This window comes from Henckelia pumila, chromosome 3 (genome assembly GCF_033568475.1).
Source record: "Henckelia pumila isolate YLH828 chromosome 3, ASM3356847v2, whole genome shotgun sequence".
In the NCBI taxonomy this organism is placed as follows: domain Eukaryota; kingdom Viridiplantae; phylum Streptophyta; class Magnoliopsida; order Lamiales; family Gesneriaceae; genus Henckelia; species Henckelia pumila.
Window position 1 is genome coordinate 24,354,316 of NC_133122.1, and position 20,860 is coordinate 24,375,175.

General features: G+C 36.1%; 1 protein-coding gene across 1 annotated transcript; it reads left to right on the plus strand.

Moving 5' to 3' along the window:
- Nucleotides 1-1,260: 1,260 nt before the first annotated feature.
- Nucleotides 1,261-19,666, plus strand: LOC140890500 (uncharacterized). The gene is made up of 6 exons (XM_073298344.1): nt 1,261-1,760; nt 2,167-2,652; nt 2,876-3,025; nt 15,999-16,112; nt 18,313-18,749; nt 19,019-19,666. The coding sequence occupies exons 1-6, from the start codon at nt 1,292-1,294 to the stop codon at nt 19,631-19,633; spliced, it is 2,271 nt and encodes a 756-aa protein (XP_073154445.1). The 5' UTR covers nt 1,261-1,291; the 3' UTR covers nt 19,634-19,666.
- The last annotated feature ends 1,194 nt before the right edge of the window (nt 19,667-20,860 follow it).

The following is a 20,860-nucleotide window of genomic DNA, read 5'->3' on the forward strand; positions in this document are numbered from 1 at the left end:
TGTTCGAGTTCGGATCGCATTATATAATTTGAATAAAAATTTAAAATTTTTGAGTTGACTCAAAAAACTTGTGAACCGACTTCATTTCCATAGCGAGATTACAAGTAAAGTGGATCAATGCCATCTTAATTAAGTCTCATCCAACGAGGGGAGATGAATATATGCTACAACGAGTGAAATTCAACTGGTGGATCTTGACCATCGATTGGGCATGAAGCTCACACATTTATGTGGGTACCATGTATGCTCAATAAATGATAGATGCTACACATAGTGGTGTAGTATAGTCCATTCCCAACGAGGCACACACGGTATAGTTCAATTTAATTACTTTTAGGCATCGTTCTCTTCACCTTATTACTAATATATGTATAACTCATCACATCTCATCCTACGTTCTTTTCATCATATTATTTATACATATATTAACTATTTATTTTACATCAATCAAATCATTAATTATTTATCTCACATCAATCAAATCATTGAATTCAAATTACTATATTACACCTTATAAATAATATAATTTTTATTTTATTTATTGTTAAATGGACAAAATAGTCATTTAACATTTTTATATAAAATTTAATCAATCAAATCAAACAAACTATAATCTATCAATCAAATCCAATACTATTTTAACTATAATTTCTTATTTATTTTTTATTAAATTATATTACTTATCTATATATTACCTATATCATACCTCAAACCAAACGGTGCCTAAGAGTATTATCCTAAATTTGAATCTAATGATTCAATGATTTAATTTACCACATCAGCTCTGTAACATTAATTATACCCATATATTGAGATATCAATTATTAGATCTATGATTGAGTAATATGCTAAAAACACCGTTTGACTCATGTATGAGATGATGCATGGTGTGCATAATCTAATGATGTTAAATCAACATACTTGGATAGTATAATGGTGCATAACAATAATCCCTAATAATACTTGAGTTAAACATTGTACAAAGAAAAAAAAATGATTAATTCATTAATGTCTTATCATCCACACCGAACACCGCCCAAGAGTATGATCTTATTTACCATAGACACATTTCCTGCCCAGTATAGTTCTCAGTGGTAGCATAAAAAACCAATATGCAATATGCATGAATAGCGGATTTGAAATTAATAAATGTGATGGTGTTTTTTTTTAAAAAAAGTGTTCACTTTTTTATTTTTTTTAACAAACAAACAAATAAATAAGAAAACACTTGAAAAGCAAAAAGGTCTCCATCCTATTTATTCTTTCCCTCTGGGCAGTGGGCATCGATTCAATGTCTTCCGCAAATTCAGCAAACTATCCATGGCCGTCGACTGTGAATGCTGCCAACTTCATATCAGTGAAGCTTTGTGATCTTAACAAAGACAACAAGAAAAGAAGCATTGATGATTACAAGATTTGGAAAAAACAGATGCTCTGTCTGTTGGAGAGCCAAGATTTGCTGGGTTTCGTAGACGGCCAGATCCCTCCGCCTGAAGAATCCATGGAGAAAATCTGGAGAAGAACAGACCAGCTTATAACAGGATGGATTCTGGGTTCCATTACTGGGACCGATGTGCTTGATGCTGTGGTGGGATTGGACACTTCCAGGGAAGTTTGGTTCAAATTGGGAAACATTTTCAAAGCAGAAAATGATGATGAAATAATTCAAACTGGTACAGAGAAAGGTGAAGATGGGAGTGTGGAAGATGAATCCGACTCATCTTCCAGTTCAAGTTCGGATGAAGAAGATGCTCCTACGGGTAAGTTACATATGCATTTGCTAACTTCTTAAAGTAGTGGTAAGTTACATTGAAATCTATATATATTTTTGGTACTCTATAATTTGAGCCATTTTGGTACTTTATTCACTAATAGTCGTTTTTAATCTAAGCAATGACATAGCATTGGAGATGTTTATTATAATGTCTTAATTGCCTAGCTCAAGTTAATTAGTAATTTTTTTGACATTTTCTGATGCCACGCTACACTTTCGTCAAACATGACAAAATTTTGAAAAAGCTGAATGAGCATACTAGAACCGTGAACCGACCAATAACAGAACAAAAATGGAAAGCGTGAAAATTACAATACAAAAAGTGTAATTTGAATAAGGTTTTGTACGTGTAGTTATATATATATATAAGAGAAAAATATATATGGGTGCAGGTAAGGAGTTGAGCCGGTACTTGCCATTGTATAGAGCAGCATTAAGAGGTGATTGGAAGGAAGGCAAGAAGTTTTTGGACAAAGACAAAAACGCAATCAAAGCCGGCATCAATGGCTACTCCGAAACGGCTCTACACCTAGCTGTGGAGACTGGAAAATCGAATTATTTCGTGAGAAAGTTGTTAGAATACCCGATGCCGGATGAAGCAATCCTCTCAAAAAATTGTATGGGAGACACTGCTCTGCATTTCGCGGCTATGGCCGGAAACAAGGAAGCCGCGATGCTTTTGGTGAACAAAAACCCCGACTTGCTGTATATCACCAATAAGAAGAACAGGTTGCCTATACATTTGGCGGCCAGCAATAACCAAAAGGATACGCTTACATATCTCATATCTGTCTCCAAGAAAGACGTGGGTAACAGTCCATTTGTAGGGAAACACGGGGCTCTGCTGTTGAACGTTGCAATTAATTCTGAATTTATCGGTTAGTACTGAAAAATATTTGATTCAGGAGAAGTTCATTAAGCATGTTTTGGTTTTTGATGCCTAAGTCGGTAAAGTTTGTTCTTTGTTACAAATAAGCCGTTCTTCTATTTTTAATCCTTTTTCATGTTTGCGATATCCAATGTAATGTGGTTAGAAAAGACTAAAAAAAATCTCCTTTAGTTTATTGATAACTAACTTATGAATTATATAATTGGTGGCAGATGTGGCATTATATTTGGTGAAGAAATACCCGGAGTTGGCTACATTAAGCGATGGGGATGGTGATTATGCATTGAAAGAGATAGCAGATATGGAATCTGTGTTTCCCAGTGGAGAGAACTTCAGTTGGTGGCAAAACTGGATATACTCTTGTAAGTGATTTTTCTAATTGATTTAAATGTTATTTCAATATTACCGAAAATTTCACATTTATAATCGTTATTATTCAAATCTTTTAAATATTATTAATTCGATAATCAAACCATTAGGCAACATTATTGAAATGACTAATTTTTTCTTGAAATAATTTAAACGTTTAGTAAGTTGAATTAAATACCAACAAATTGACGCATAATTATGTTCCCAACATATAATAGGCAAGAAATTCATAAATATAGTAATTAATTAAATGTATATTTTTGTGATTACATTCGTAGGTATAAAATTGATGCATTAATTCTCAATAACGACACTTTGGTAATCGTACGTGAAGGAAAATAGTAATTTTAGTTCGGTAAGTTAGCATGGATTTTAGTATGGGATAATATATCAAAGTTTGATTTTTATCTAGTGACTTGACATTCTTCTGGTTTTGGATTTTTTTCACTCGATACATCAAACATATTTTATTTAGTATCGATGTTCTCTTATGTGTCTTACGTGACACGAATAAACAAATATGTGTTGTGAAAATTACTCGCAAGCGTACGAGTGTCAAGTTTTAATATAGTGAAAGAGAGAGTGTCGATCCCACAAGGAGTAATTTGAAAATATTCAATACTTGTAATTAAAATAGTCTTAATTTTATCTAAAAAATCAAACTTTGGAAATTTGCTGAAAATTTAAATAAGTAATGAAGAATTATCAAGCTCACGCACACACAAATTTTGAGAAATTATCAATCAGAGAAAAATAGTTTAGAGGTTTTGATTTCACTTGGTCTCAACAATATTCAATCCTAAATAATCTATTTCATGAATTTCTTTCAATTAATAACCAAGAACACTGAGATTATCCTATTTCCCTCTCCCGAGCAACAAATAAAGTGTATCAACTACAGTTCTATTTCAATATCCCTATTAAAAATCTAGATATAGTGATATGTGTAAAACGATGTTCCTTAAAGGTTCTATCAAAGTTATATACTCTCCCGAGCTATATAAACAATTAATAATGTAGTTTCTATGTATCCTACCCAAAATCCTCTCTCCCGAGTGCCGGATTCTAAATAAATATAGCAACTCAATTTATGGTCAGTAAATTAAGAAGACATTCAAATCTAGAAACACAATTAATCTATAAAAATTCAATTTATTTAAATCAAAGATTCATGAATATGTCTCAACCAAGCTAGTCAATCTCTAGACTAGAAAAGTTTAGTTCATGCTCAAATTTATAAAAAAATCAAATCATGTTCAATATCTCAAACATAATTCAACAATCAACAGAAAATAAATAAGAAGAAATAACAAAGCCGTAGTCTTTTTTCCGTGTCCGGTCGAAAAGTCTTCGTCTTCGTTCCAAGCAATCTTCAATTCTCGATCCCAAAATCTCACAAAAGTGCTCTCAGGAATATTGTGTGTATTGGCGGCTGATAGATAGCCTCTAAGACTCCGAAAAATCCCTTAAATATGACCTAACAATCGTTCAAGATAAGCCCAAGAAAACCCCCCAAAGTTTCCTTAAAAAGTTGGATTTTTAATTTCTGAACAGCGACGGCACGGGCGCGCTATGGAACAGGGCGGGCGCACCTCCACTTCGCAAAACACCCTTCATGAATCCTTCAGGCAGCGCGGGCGCGCCTTCATCTCGCATTTTCTTCTAAAATCCTCGCACACAGTACAGGCGCGCTGATTACTGGGGCGGGCGCGCCTCGAGCTCGTATTTAGCCTTTTCCTTCTCTTTTTCAACTCTTGATTCTCCCTTTAAACTTCTATCTTTTAGGCTTAATTCCACTTAAACGCATCCCCCAAACTTGATTTTTTGTTCGTCTCGAGCAAAACTAACACAAACTCCACTCAAATGCAAGAACAATAACCATCAAGAATTACTATGGATCAATGACCTCAGTTTGAAATTCTAAAACAATTTAAATTCAATCATATCTAACCTAATAACACTTGAAAAAATTAGTTAGCCAGAAAAATAATTCAATCTCATAAACTCATAAACTCCGCAACTCACGTTTCAAAATACTCTTCTCTTAACTTAATTCAAACATTCACAAATCATGAGGACTTTTCAAGGTAGCACAGGATCAACTTCAAGGAGATGTCATCAAAAACACACAATCGGGTTAATTCAAAGAAACATAGTGTGTGCGTGTTTCGATCAAGAATTCATAATCATTAAAAGTTTCAATCAACAGTCATAAGCTAAATTCTCGCAACCCCTCTCCACTAGTATATTGGGTAACTGTGACTCGGTCAGTAGGACTTAATTAGCTTATAATGTCAGGCCGGGCTCATGGCTACAAATTAAGGATTAAGAATTCAAAATAAGGAGTAATTTAATGCATAAACTCTAATTCCAACTCCTTTTTCATTCACAAATTCACAAATCTTCAATCCATTCCATTTTTCAACTCTTCTTCTATCCTTCTTTTTATACCAACAATTTTTTTTTTCACAACTTTTTCAACCACATTTTTTTAAACCAATTTTTCCTTTGTTTCTTTTCACAACTACCTTTTTCATTCCAATTCATCCACCATACCATTTCATTTTTTTCAAATAAAATTAGGAGCATATAACATTTCAGCATTCAAATTACTCCCTTAAAGGTAGGAAATATTTTTTAGGCTATTCAGGTAGTCAATGTAGGACCTTGAAACAATGAAGAATGGGGGTTTATCACACGTTTACACGCATGCCATTCGATTTTCAATAAGGCTCAAGCAAGGTACTAGGGATACATGCATTACAGGGTAGCTCGAAAGGCTCAAACGAATTCAGAAAAATTGCCTAAATCATTCCTAATCACAGTTTTTCCCGTATTTCGCCTCGAAGAGTGTTTGAACTAGTTCTAGACAAGTCTCAATCAAAAATTAAATCATACAAATTCCAATCAGTGCAGAAAATAATAATCATCAGCAGTAACGATGATTTTCAACAAGAAATTCAGATTTTTCGTACCTCAATATATTAATAAACGTGTAGGCTCAACTGGGCAACTAAGGATAAATTTATTCAATAAAATTCTGGCCCAAAAAGTTCAAACAATGCCTCAATCATTTCTATGTTTGTTTGTATCAAAATTCAGATTCAAGCAACATCACAGAGTATATAGGAGTTCAATTGTTCACTAGGTTCCGTTTATTCAAAAATAAATAAAAATTTAGCTAGGCAGATAGTCATGGGTTTCAGTTACAAAACAAAAAGTTAACATCATTGGTCATCAATCCATTTCATTCATGACTTCTCAACAGCATTCACCAAAAACCACAACTACATAAATTTCTCAAATTCAGCCACACACCAACACAACACAACACAACTCCTAAGAACCAAACAACTCAAATAAAAACACAAAACAAAAGCAACAGCAAAAACTAAAAAAAACAAAAACAAACAGCAACAAAAGTCAGAAATGACACAACTCCCCCAAACTTGGTACATTCATTGTCCCCAAGAAATAAAACAAGAAAGCATGAAGGACATGTATCGCAAACGACGACCGTCAGTGGTCGTCGTCATCACCAGCATCATCATGGTGGGTAGGATCAGAAGGGCCAAAAGTGGGTGGCCACTGTGGATACGGAGGGAATGGGTGAGCCGAACTAGCAGCCTGTGAGAACTGATGTCGCAAAGCATATGTGAAATCCATCATATAGTCCATAAAGACACCAGTGGTCTGCTGAAACGTCGAAACTCTTGATGGTGCAATCGCAATTCATCCTCCAGAATAGCAACACGGTCAGGCGCAACAGGGGGAGGCCTAAGGTTGAGTGGCAGGGCCTCGTCGTGCAGCTGCTCTCTCATTAAAATCTCGCCTCTCAGCGCGAGTTCTGTGCTCAAAAGTCGGTATCATACGAAATGGGGCATGACAAACAATTGGAGCAGTAGCTTTCAGCAGTTCTTTGTTCTGGCTCCACTCTACTCCCGCCTCTTCACAAAGGTCAGTAATAAGTGCCGGCAATGCAAACCCGCCAGTCATCTTACCTGCCGCCACACCTTGAATCATTGCTTGGCAAATATGTCCCAAATCAATAGCTTTACCTTCCAAAATACAATAAACAAGAATAGCGCGTTCTCGGATCACCTCATGCTCGTGGTCTGTCAGTTTAAGGCGAGCACACACAAAGTTATACCACAGCTTAGCATCAGGAATCAGTTCGGTCTTCTTCAATTTGGAGGGCAAGTGATCAAGGCCCATTCTCCATTCCGCTCCCGGAATACATATTCGGCTCAGAATCGATGTGTAATCCACTTCATTATCTCGGTATTCCGCGTACTCATCGTGAAACACGGGCGGGAGGTTGTACATGGTGTTAATAGTGTGAGCATCAAAAGGCACCAACTTCCCGCGGACAAGAACTTTAAGCTGCATGTGTTTTACCTTCAAGTTCGCGTAAAATTCACGAACTAAGGGAACGACTGCATCTTGGGGCGGTTTAGCAAAATTCTTCCATTGACGACCAACCACTACCCGGCCACTGCTACTCATGAAATCATCATTCTCAAAGCCCGCGGTCATATCAAACCCATGCTCGGGTAGTATCTTTTTCCCTAGACATCGTTGATAATTCTCTTCGGCAATCTCATTCCAAAAACGCAGCGGTTCAGGCTCCGGAGCGGCAGTAAAAGATGATGCAACAGATTTTAATTTCTTCTTTGGTTCCATTAGTCAAACACGTAGGATGCAAACCAATTAACCACAACAATTGACAAAATTTCAACAACCAACGACTCCCCCAAACTTGAATTGAACCCACAATCTATAATTCACTAACTCCGAAAATAATCCACCGTCCACAATTTGATTAATCACACAAGACTTCAATACCCACACACCGCAATAGATTGAATTTTTGAATACTCACCACCCAATTCAAGTTTATGGTCACAAGAAGAATGAACTTACTCTAGACGAGTCCGACAAGAGTAGATAAGCAAAAGTTTCCCCGTTGTAGAACCGACAGAAATTTGAATCGAGACGCGCCCCTTGGCAATGTGGTGACACCGACCCGCTTCGAAAAGATGAGGAGAAAAGAAATTAGAGGGTGTATGTTGGAGATTAGTAGATAGAATAGCCGATTAGTGAAGTGGGAGAATGGAAGAAGGCGTGAGGATGGAGGCGTGGAGGAGAATTAGGGAAAAAGTGAGGAAAGAAAGGAAGGGGAAAGTCGGATATATGGAATAAAATAGGCGGGGTGGGCGCGCTGGTGTATAGGGCGGGCGCGCCTTTAGTTCGGCTGTGTGCGTGTTGCAGAATGCAGGGGGGGCAGGCGCGCAGTGGATTGGGGCAGACGCGCCTCTAGTTCGCAAAAATAGGGCTTTCAATCGGGGCGGGCGCGCTGCTGTGTGGAGCGGGCGCCCCTTCACTTCGCAGAAATATAAATATCATGGCTCAAAAAGCGGCGCGGGCACGCTGGTTACCGGGGCGGGCGCGCCTCGAGCTCGAATAAAACTCTTGGAATAATTCAAGGGTGGCGCGGGCGCGCCTGCGCCCCTTTGGCTCGAACTTGGGCTCCAAAAACCTGAAAAAAATTCAAAGAAAATTATCCAAATGACTTCCAAAGCACACCAAACTAAAGTTATAAAACTGAAAAGCAAAAATAAAATGAAAGTTCAAGAAAAAGAAAGACAGAAACTAAAAAGTTTGGGTTGCCTCCCAAAAAGTGCTTGGTTTAAAGTCATCAGCCCGACTTAAACCAGTCTTATTTGGGATCTTCAAGCAGTGCGGTGGACGCAGGTTGTACTTCATTGCCAAAGTAGTGCTTGACTCTCTGTCCATTAACCTTGAAATTTCTTCCATCTGTACATCGCAATTCAATGGCACCATGTGGATAAACGGTCTCCACGAGAAATGGCTCGGACCATCGCGATTTCAACTTCCCTGGAAATAATTTCAAACGAGTGTTAAATAACAAAACTTTCTGACCCGTTTCGAATTCCCTATGCACAATGTTTTTATCATGTCACTTCTTTGTTTGCTCTTTGTATATCTTAGCATTCTCATATGCTTCATTTCGGAATACATCCAATTCATTCAACTGTAGTTTCCGCAACTCCCCGGATGCTTCGAGATCCATGTTTAGCTTTTTGACAGCCCAAAACGCCTTGTGCTCCAACTCCAAAGGTAAATTACATGCCTTACCAAAAACCAGCCTATAGGGAGACATCCCAATGGGTGTTTTGAAAGCAGTGCGGTAGGCCCAAATAGCGTCATCTAGCTTGATTGTCCAATCTTTCCGATTTTTCTTAACTGTTTTCTCCAAGATTTGCTTGATTTCCCGGTTAGAGATATCCGCCTGGCCATTGGTTTGAGGATGGTATGCACACGCCACCTTATGCCTGACACCATACTTAGTGAGCAAGGTATTAAAAATATTATTGCAAAAGTGCGTACCTTCATCACTGATTATTGCTTGTGGAGTTCCAAACCTCGTAAAAATATTCTTTTGCAGAAACTTTACTACAACACGAGCGTCATTAGTAGAGGTGGCAATGGCTTCCACCCATTTCGAAACATAATCAACTGCTAATAAAATATAAGTGTACCCAAAAGAAGGAGGAAAGGGACCCATAAAATCAATACCCCACACATCAAAAAATTCCACTTCTGAAATATTTGTGAAGGGTAATTCATGCCTTCTAGATATATTTCCCGTTCTTTGACACTTATCACATGATTTCACTAAGGTATAACTATCTCTAAACAATGTAGGCCAATAAAAACCATATTGTAGTACCTTAGCAGCAGTCTGGGTTGCTCCAAAATGTCCTCCATATGGTGCTGAATGACATTGTTCCAGGATTTCATGTGCGTCTTGCCCCGCCACACATCTCCGAATCACTTGATCGGCACAACGTTTGAAAACATAGGGATCATCCCACAAGTAGAACTTAACGTCATGGAAAAATTTCTTTTTTTGGTGTCGGTTCAATTCTGGAGGCATAGCACCACAAGACAAAAAATTAGCAATATCAGCAAACCAAGGAATGGTGGAATTTACCTGAAAGATCTGTTCATTCGGAAATAATTCTTTGATGCTCTCCTCCTCCTTAACATTCTCAAAATCCAATCTCGACAAGTGGTCAGCAATTTGATTTTCATTACCCTTCTTATTCTTGATCTCGAAATCAAACTCTTATAATAGTAGAATCCACCTTATCAAGCGTGGCTTGGCATCCTTTTTGGCAAACAAGTAGCGAATTGCTGCATGGTCAGTATAAACAACTACTTTAGTCCCAATTAAATATGGACGAAATTTATCAAAAGCAAAAACTACTGCAAGCATCTCTTTTTCTGTAATGGTGTAGTTTTCCTGTGCGGCATCCATGGTGCGACTGGCGTAATAGATTGCTCTAAAAATCTTATCTCTCCTCTGGCCCAAAACTGCTCCTACTGCATAATTACTAGCATCACACATCAGCTCAAAGGGTTCCTTCCAATCCGGCACAATCATGATGGGTGCTGTGATCAACGCCATCTTTATCTTTTCAAAGGTCTGCAAACAATCATCATCAAATATGAATGTAGAATCTTTTTCAAGAAAATTACACAGGGGTTTTGTGATTTTTGAAAAATCTTTGATGAAACGCCTATAGAACCCCGCATGGCCTAGGAAACTTCTGATGCCCTTGATATTTTTCGGAGGTGGGAGCTTCTCAATTGCAACCACTTTGGCTCTATCCACCTCTAATCCATTGGATGACACTTTATGTACAAGGACAATGCCCTCTTGAACCATAAAATGACACTTCTCCCAGTTAAGAACTAAATTCTTTTCCTGGCACCTCTGCAAAACAAGAGACAGATTATGCAAGCAATGATCAAAAGAGGAACCAAATACTGAAAAGTCATCCATAAAAACTTCCATCACTTCCTCCACCATATCTGCAAAAATCGCCATCATACACCGCTGAAAAGTTGCAGGTGCATTACACAAGCCAAACGGCATCCTCCTGAAAGCAAATGTGTCATAGGGACACGTAAAAGTAGTCTTCTCCTGATCCTCCGGTGCGATAACAATTTGATTATAACCTGAGTAACCATCTAAGAAGCAGTAATAGCAATAACCAGCAAGTCTATAAAGCATTTGATCAATGAAAGGAAGTGGAAAATGGTCCTTACGAGTAGCTTTGTTCAACTTCCTATAGTCTCTACAGACTCGCCAGCCAGTTACTGTACGTGTGGAGATTAACTCATTATTTTCGTTTTTAACCACAGTAATCCCACCTTTCTTAGGCACCACTTGAACAGGAGATATCCAACTACTGTCAGAAATAGCATAAATCACTCCCGCATTCAACAACTTTAAAACCTCTTTCTTAACTTCTTCTTTCATAGCGGGATTTATCCGCCTCTGATGATCAACATAAGGGGTATAAGACTCTTCCATCAAAATTTTATGCATGCAAATTGTTGGACTAATACCCTTAATGTCATAAATTGACCATCCTAATGCAGTTTTTAAAATTTCTCAATACTCTCAACAACTTATCTTTTTCTACAGCAGACAGGTGAGCCGAAATAATAACAGGACAAGTAGAATTTGCACCAAGGAATGCATAACATAAGTGCGCAGGCAATTATTTAAGATCATGAGTCTCAGTAGATACCTCTGGTGCACTATTTTCCAATGCTTCAGATTCCTTAGGACTTACCTTTTTTTCTTTCGGAGCTATGCCAAGGAATGTTTTTTGTTCATGTAGCTCCCAATCCTCGTCCTTATCAAATACTTCATCCGCCACCAAACATCTTTCTAATGGATCAGTGATTCCTGCACATGAAAAAGAATTATGAGAATCAATAATTTCAATACTTTTACACGTATTTACCTCATTTGGGCCCTTCATGGTGTGATAGATATTGAAAATCACAGCTTCACCACCAACTCGAATTGTGAGCTCTCCCTTGTGGACATCGATCAGTGCACGTGCAGTAGCTAGAAACGGTCTCCCAAAAATCAAGGGAGTTTCTTCATCTTCATCCATGTCCAAAATCACGAAGTCTGCTGGAAATATGAACTTGTCGACTTTCACCAAAACATTCTCCACAATACCTCGTGGGTATGTGATACTTGGATCTGCTAGCTGTAATGTAATGGTGGTCGCCCTGACTTCTCCAAGTTCCAAGGTCCTGTAAACTGAAAAAGACATCAAATTTATACTTGCTCTTAAATCACACAAAGCTCTATTTACCTTAGAACCACCAATAAAACAAGGGATAGTAAAACTCCCTGGATCCTTAAGCTTTTGTGGCAACTTTTTTTGCAGGATTGCGCTACACTCTTCTGTCAAATTCACCACTTCATTGTCTTGCAATCTACTCTTCTTACACATCACACCTTTGATAAACTTGGCATAGTTGGGCATTTGTTCCAAGGCATCTGCAAATGGAATATTAATGTGTATCTTCTTGAAGATGTCTAGGAACTTGGAAAACTGCTCATCAAGTGCCTTCTTCTTGAATGGCTGAGGATAAGGAAGTTGTGGCTTGTACATTGGTTTAGATTCAGATTCTTTCTTGGGTTCTTCAACCACGATTTCTTCAACCACTGGTTCTTCAACTTCCTTGGTTTTTCTCTGATCTTCAGCCTCTAACTTCTTACCACTTCTTAACTCCACCGCTTTGCACTGCTCTTTTGGGTTCACTTCAGTATTGCTGGAAAACTGTCCTCGATTTTGATCCTTCAATGCATGTGCAAGCTGCCCAATCTGTGTTTCCATAGATTTCATCATAGCCCCCAAACTGCACATATGTGTCTCCATGTTGTCCATTTGAGTTTCAGTCCTCGACATCCTCTTGTTAGATTCAGTAACAAATGTAGACACAACATCCTCCAAAGATGCTTTACCTTCACCTTGATTTGTATTGAATCCCGGAGGGGGTTTTAACACATTTTTGTTGTTGGCATAGGAAAAGTTTTCATGGTTACGTAAGTCAGGATGATAAGTATTAGGTGGAGGGTTACCTCGATAATTTCCATAGCCTCTGGGATTTATATATTGAGCTTCCTCAGGTGGATGAGATTCTTCTATGGCAACCGACACACCTGAAGGTTCTGCTATATTCACCTTGTTCAGAACAGCAACTTGTGTACTCAATGCAGATAGTTGTGCAGTGATGGATGTGAGAGGATCAACACTGTAAACTCCCTTCTTGACTCCCATACGTTCAGATGGTCATTGATAACTATTGATAGTCATTTGTTCCAGCATATCATAGGCCTGAATGGGGTCCTTGGCAAATATGGTACCCCCAGCAGCAGAATCTACAGACATCCTTGTGGGCGTATTCAACCCATTGTAGAAAAACTTTATTTCTTCCCAATCTGCAAAATTATGACTAAGACAACGCCTTAACAAATCTTTGTACCTTTCCCATGACTCATATAGTTGTTCTGAATCATGTTGTTGAAAGGTACTGATCTCAATCTTCAGCTGGGTGGACTTGGATGGTGGAAAATATTTTGCTAGAAATTTCACAGCCATGCCCTCCCAAGTTGTTATGCTTCCTAGCGGCAATGACTGCAACCAGCTCCGTGCCTTGTCCCTGAGAGAAAAAGGAAACAAGCGTAAACGTATTATATCCTCAGAAACACCATTTATTTTTACCGTATCAGTAATCTCTAAAAAGGTACGCAAATACAAGTGAGGATCAGCTGTGGCGCTTCCGTTGAATTGGTTCTGCTGAACCATGTTGATTAACGCCGACTTCAACTCGAAGTTGTTGGCATTTATTGTCCCTCGAGCGATTCCAGAATAGTGAGCCTTGATCGTTGGCCTGAAATGATCTCTAATTGGAACCAAGGGCAATTCATTGACATTTTCTTCAGCCATGTTCTGTTGTTCTTCTCTTCTTGCTCTTCTCAAAGCTCATGCAGTTCTCTCGATCTCTGGATCAAATAGTAAAGAATTCGCATTTTGTGTTCTTCGCATGAACTGCAGTTAAGAACAACAGCAGTTTATTAGTACTTAAATAAAATAAAATAAAAGCTCTAAATTAAAACTTCGACTAATTGGTAACAAAACTAAACAAAATCAAAAATTACTCCCCGGCAACAGCGCCAAAAACTTGTTGTGAAAATTACTCGCAAGCGTACGAGTGTCAAGTTTTAATATAGTGAAAGAGAGAGTTTCGATCTCACAAGGAGTAATTTGAAAATATTCAATACTTGTAATTAAAATAGTCTTAATTTTATCTAAAAAATCAAACTTTGGAAATTTGCTGAAAATTTAAATAAGTAATGAAAAATTATCAAGCTCACGCACACAAATTTTGAGAAATTATCAATCAGAGAAAAATAGTCTAGAGGTTTTGATTTTACTTGGTCTCGAAAATATTGAATCCTAAATAATCTATTTCATGAATTTCTTTTAATTAATAACCAAGAACACTGAGATTATCCTATTTCCCTCTCCCGAGCAACAAATAGAGTATATCAACTACAGTTCTATTTTAATATCCCTATTAAAAATCTAGATGTAGTAATATGTATAAAACGATGTTCCTTAAAGGTTCTATCAAAGTTATATACTCTCCCGAGCTATATAAACAATTAATAATGTAGTTTCTATTGATCCTACCAAAAATCCCCTCTCCCGAGTGCCGGATTCTAAGTAAATATAACAACTCAATTTATGGCCAGTAAATTAAGAAGACATTCAACTCTAGAAACACAATTAATCTATAAAAATTCAATTTATTAAAATCAAAGATTCATGAATATGTCTCAACCAAGCTACGTCAACCTCTAGACTAGAAAAGTTTAGTTCATGCTCAAATTTATAAAAAACCAAATCATGTTCAATATCTCAAACATAATTCAACAATCGACAGAAAATAAATAAGAAGAAATAACAAAGCCGTAGTCTTTCTTCTGTGTCCGGTTGAAAAGTCTTCGTCTTCGTTCCAAGCAATTTTCAATTCTCGATCCCAAAATCTCACAAAAGTGCTCTCAGGAATATTGTGTGTATTGGCGGCTGATAGATAGCCTTTAAGACTTCGAAAAATCCCTTAAATATGACATAACAATCGTTCAAGATAAGCCCAAGAAAACCCCCCAAAGTATCCTTAAAAAGTTGGACTTTTAATTTCTGAACAGTAACGGCGCGGGCGCGCTTTGGAACAGGGCGGGCGCGCCTCCACTTCGCAAAACACCCTTCATGAATCCTTCAGGCAGCGCGGGCGCGCCTTCATCTCGCATTTTCTTCTAAAATCCTCGCACATAGTGCGGGCGCGCTGGTTACTGGGGCGGGCGCCTCTCGAGCTCGAATTTAGTCTTTTCCTTCTCTTTTTCAACTCTTGATTCTCCCTTTAAACTTCCATCTTTTAGGCTTAATTTCACTTAAATGCATCAAAGTCCAAAACTTTCTACTAACACGAAAACAACAACAATTTCACGTAATATCTACCAATAAATCCCGAAAGTCAAGTAAAACCATATACAAATTAAGTGCATAAAATGCACTTATCAATATGATCCATGTTAAAATCTACCTATGCAAAAGTAAAGGAAAACGAGAAAAAAATTTCCTCTCATTTTTAGAGTTTTGTTGATTTATTTTTCTCCTTTATTTGTCCTTGGATATATTTTAATGTGCATGTGTAATAATATATAGGTTTTATATTTGCCAAATGAGAAATAGGAGAGTTATTGTCAAAAGAGTTTAGTGACTTCTGATGAAAAAACCAAGATAAAAAAAATATGATTTTGGATGAAATCAAATTTTGACAAATTAATTACAATGAAGATGACCAACTTACGACTAAAATTACATTTTTCCCTAATCATGATATTTCAGGCATGTGCAGGTCCTCGAGTATTCTTATTCATGTAGTGTACGTGGGAGATTTTTAGAACTTCAATCAGATATAAATATTAATATTTCATTTTTTTGCTTACTATAAATTCGGTAAATGACCATTTTGTTATCTTTATTTTATATCCTGAAGGTGTTCCCTTGCCGTTGTTGAAAATGAACAAAATTACAACTGACATTGAAAATCAATGTTCTGATGATCAAGTGCAAATCAAATTTGATTGGCTCAACATAATTACTTTTGTGGGTAAGTATATATTTCTTTTCCTCGATAAAAATCGTTATTTGACTTATTTATTTCTATACGTATATTCCTCTTATGTATTTTCTATTTCTTGCAATTTTGGTATATACCAGTGAAACTTAATCTGCTATTTCATTTATTTTTGGGTAATTTTTAATATATTTTTTTTGCATGATTCTTGATATGATGTTATGTGTCTAAATTCTAATGTCACGTAAATACTTTCACAGAGAAATGATTAAAATTGCGAAATAGAGAACTAAAATTGGGGAAAAAATGAAAGTATTTAATTTACATGACAATAGACATATAACATCATATCAAGAATCATGCAAAAAAAATATATTAAAAATTACCCAAAAAAACTTAATTTTCCGGACATAGCACATCAGAATTGCAATGATGTAAACATAGAGGAGAAAAAATTTGCATGCATGTTTCTAAATAGCCATTATTTCCTTGCTTTTGATCCTATTAAAAAATATTGAACTGGAGTGGAGACAACAATCATCTGACATTCAATTACGCGGTGTTGGACGTACAAAATTACATTTTTGGTTTTATAATTTACATGTTTATTATTATTTATTTGGTTATGTTGTCGATCAATTCAAAGTTTTAGTCCACTAATTAATTAGAATTTTTTTAAAAAAATTCTAATTCTTTTTTATTTTTGGCCAGAATACTGACATTATATCTTTGACACCACATTAACAATTTTGTTCACGTCATTATTTCTAGTAAAATTGCATCATTTTTTAGCGTTCTATTTTATCAAAAAATGATTTTTTTGGTCCATTAACTTATCCATTTTTAGGTTTTGGTTCATTATCTTTTCAAAGTTTTTTTTTGTACATTAAATTTTAATTTTTGGTTATTTTTGTCCAATTGCTGACGTGGCAGCTTGATATGTCAACATTTTCCGATAGGGGTGTCAATTCGGATGGGTCGGATGGGTTCGGGTCGGGTGGACGGAAATAACTCTAAAAAATTTCTCAACCCGAACCCGAACCCGATTTTATTTATTTTATTTTTTAACAAAATAATTAAATAAAAATTCAAAACACACAATAATTATATTTAATTTAATCACATAATAACAAAATCTAAGCTTATATATAATTTAAATTTAAACTTTTAGTTGTAAAAAATTTAAAATATACTTATCACAAAAAATTAAAAAATATTTTAAAAAATAAAAATTGTACAAAATAAACATTAAATGACGAAAATATATTATATCAATATATAATAATTTTTTTTTCAAATATACAACGTTAAAAAATGTAGTAAATATATCTCAATTTTATATTAAAATAATAATAATTAAAAGTTTCGGGTCATTTCGGGTCAACTCGGGTTTACCCGAACCCGATTAATTTTTTCGGGTTAGCTTTCGGGTAAACCCGATTCGACCCAAACCCAAAAACACCCAACCCTAACCTGATATTTTTCGGGTTGACTCGTGTCGGATTGGCGGGTTGGGTTGAGTTTTGACACCCCTATTTTCTGATGTCACGTCAGTATTTCATGATTTCACTCAACATTTTCTGGCGCCAACTTATCCGTTGGGCCAAAATAGTCGAAAATTAAAAGTTAGTATATCAAAACCTAACTTTGAAAAGTTAATGGACCAAAACCAACAAATTGACAAGTTAATGGACCAAAAAAATTATTTTTCCTATTTTACATTTTTTGTCATGTCAGTTAATTCATGACCTTAGTCTACTAATTTGTATTTTTCCTCCAATTTCAATCATTTGTCATGCTTGACGCTTGAAAATGATGATGCCTCCCGGAAATTATGAAAAGAAAAAAAAAATTCGAACGTATCCGATTTCACGTTAAAACTCCTATAAAAAAATATCAAAATAAAAAAAAATACATATTAATGAACTAATACTGCGAATGAATTCAATAACAACATTAAAAATGAAAAACCTGCAAGCAAGTTATAGGACTTGAAAAGGCATGTAGTTTTGTATGCAATATCTATCGATGGATAAAAAGTCCGAATTCAGAATAATATTTCAGCCTTCCCACCGCTATTATGTCTCTTTTCAACTAGAAATATCACTGATCAAGCATCTATATCGAGGTCAGTTGTTAAAGCTAGATACTCCTTAATTATCGTCATTTGAGGTAATTAAATGTATTGTAATTTCTACATCCTTATTTTGGTTGCTAATTTGTCTATATATAGTTCCTGGAGTGAAGAGCATCAAGAAAAAGAAATTAATGCACCAACAAACACTTGAACTCATCAAATGTTTGTGCATGGCATTGGAATCTTTGCCTTTGAATGAAGCTTCACGTGTATATAAACGTGCTATAATTAAGGCTGCACGGAAAGGCATACATGAGGTTGTGGAGGTGATCATAGAGATTTTCCCCAATGCTATTTATGCTGAAGAATCAAAAACTGAATGTACCATTTTCCACATAGCAGCTAGAGAGCGTTTTGAAAATGTTTTCAATCTCATTTATCACATGAATGAGCGAAAACATTATTTTTACGATTCAACCGACTCTTCAGATAACAACTTTATGCACATGTGTGGAGAACTTGCCCCTTCTCACAAACTCAATGTAGTTTCTGGTGCCGCTTTACAGATGCAACGTGAATTACAGTGGTTTAAGGTAATCGAGCTCTTTAGGTAGTGTCATGATAGAGCTTCTAGGAAGCACTTCTCAGCTTTTCCTTAAGTGTTTTTGTTAAGAAAAAGCTGAGAAGTCCTTCATAGAAGCTTTCTCAAATACTACTTTATAAGTAACAGTTTTTCATGTGCCTAACCATCCACCAAGCACATTATATTTATAATTTGACTGATCATTTTTCAAAGCTAGCTCTTGTTAATTTTCTTACCTAAGCCCATTTTTGTGGTGATGATTTCACCAACACTATACAGGAAATGGAAAATTTCATTAACCCTTCTCGTAGGACATGGCAAAACGATGAGAAAAAAACTCCTCAGATGCTGTTTACTGAGAAACACCAAGAATTGAAATCTCAAGGAGAGAAATGGATGAAAGAGACTGCCAACTCATGCACCATTGCTGCTACATTGATTGCTACAGTCGTATTTGCTGCAGCCTTCACAGTTCCAGGAGGTCTTCATAGCGACTCCGGAGTACCGACTTTCGTTAAAGAACCTGCCTTCATTTTATTTGCCATTTCAAACTCCGTTTCCATGTTCACATCCACTACTTCCTTGCTGATGTTCTTGTCGATCCTAACTTCACGCTATGCAGAACAAGATTTTCTATATGTTCTACCTAAGAGATTATGCATTGGCCTGCTTACTCTTTTCACTTCTATTACATTCATGATGGTCGCCTTCAGTGCAACTATTAATATGACATTGAGAGACAAATCTAGTTTGTTTTTAATACCAGCGGCCGTATTGGCTTTCTTGCCAGTGGCATCATTTGTATTATTGCAATTCCCCCTTCTTATCACCGTGATGTATTCCACGTATGGACCAGGAATTTTCGGGAGAAAGAGTGGCCGAACATTGTATTAAAACAAGAACCAAGCAAAGAAAGGGCTTTTCTTAGTTTGACCATAAAAGCATTTGGATGTGTGTGTGTGGGTCTATTTTGATGGAATTTGTTTTCCAAATTGCTTGATTGTATAATCAGTATGATGGATATTGTAACAATTATGATGAAGATTTTTGCAATGTATTGCTGTAACGTGTTTCGGGTTATATCAATAATTTATGAACCATATATAGAGTTGGGAAACCATTATACTTGGTTGCAAACTCGATTTTTGTAGCGATCCGATTCGGATCATATACTAATCAGAAACATATTGATGCAATTAAATTAAACATGTAAACATAATCAGAGTGATATGCGGAAACTAAAAACAAATGTCAACCTGGCAGAATACAACCGAAATTAATTGAAAACCCAAAACAAATAAGTAAACATCCCAATCGAATCAAGATAAATCTCGAAAGACAACTTAAACTAGAACCCCCGACAACAATGACGGAGTCAGGATTCTAAGTCTCTCCGAGCTAGATTTTTTGACGAGAAACAAAATCATACATAACTTTAAAATCATGAGTAAGATACATGTCCATTGTATTCTCAAAAAAATTATCTTTAATTAACAAGATTTTCAATAATTTTTTTATATATAAAACTCACAAGATTCGAAAATTTTTGACAATGTATCCATCGTCATGCAATAAATTAATGAATATTTTTTAAAAAATGAACATCTCTAAAACGACTAGAAGGAGATCAAAATGAATAAAACAGTCGTAACATATTTATAGTTCATGCTAAATCAATTTCACTATTTGCTTCTATTATATTCCAAAGTCCTTATCAAAAGCTACAAAGATTATAAAAGCTGATGAACTAGACGTACTCCAAAAAAAATATGACTCAGCCTAAGTAGGTACGTGAACGCTAACTTTCAATACATAAATATGAGTATACAAATCTACATGTGTATGCATATGACGTGTGTACTGGATATCTGGGTCAACATGGAATATCATGCTCTCTCTCAAGTGAAAAGAATACTTAAGCTTTAGTGAACCGTTCTCGGATCACCTACTTAACGTGTGGGGCCTCGGGTTGCTAATCAAATCACAGGGCAATTAATATGTGGCGCCTAAAATCCAATTTACTAAATCTCATGCATTAATTTAATAAATATTAGGATTTTTATTTTTAAGTTTATTTGATTTAAATTCCTTATTTGAATTATGTGCTATTAAAATATTTTA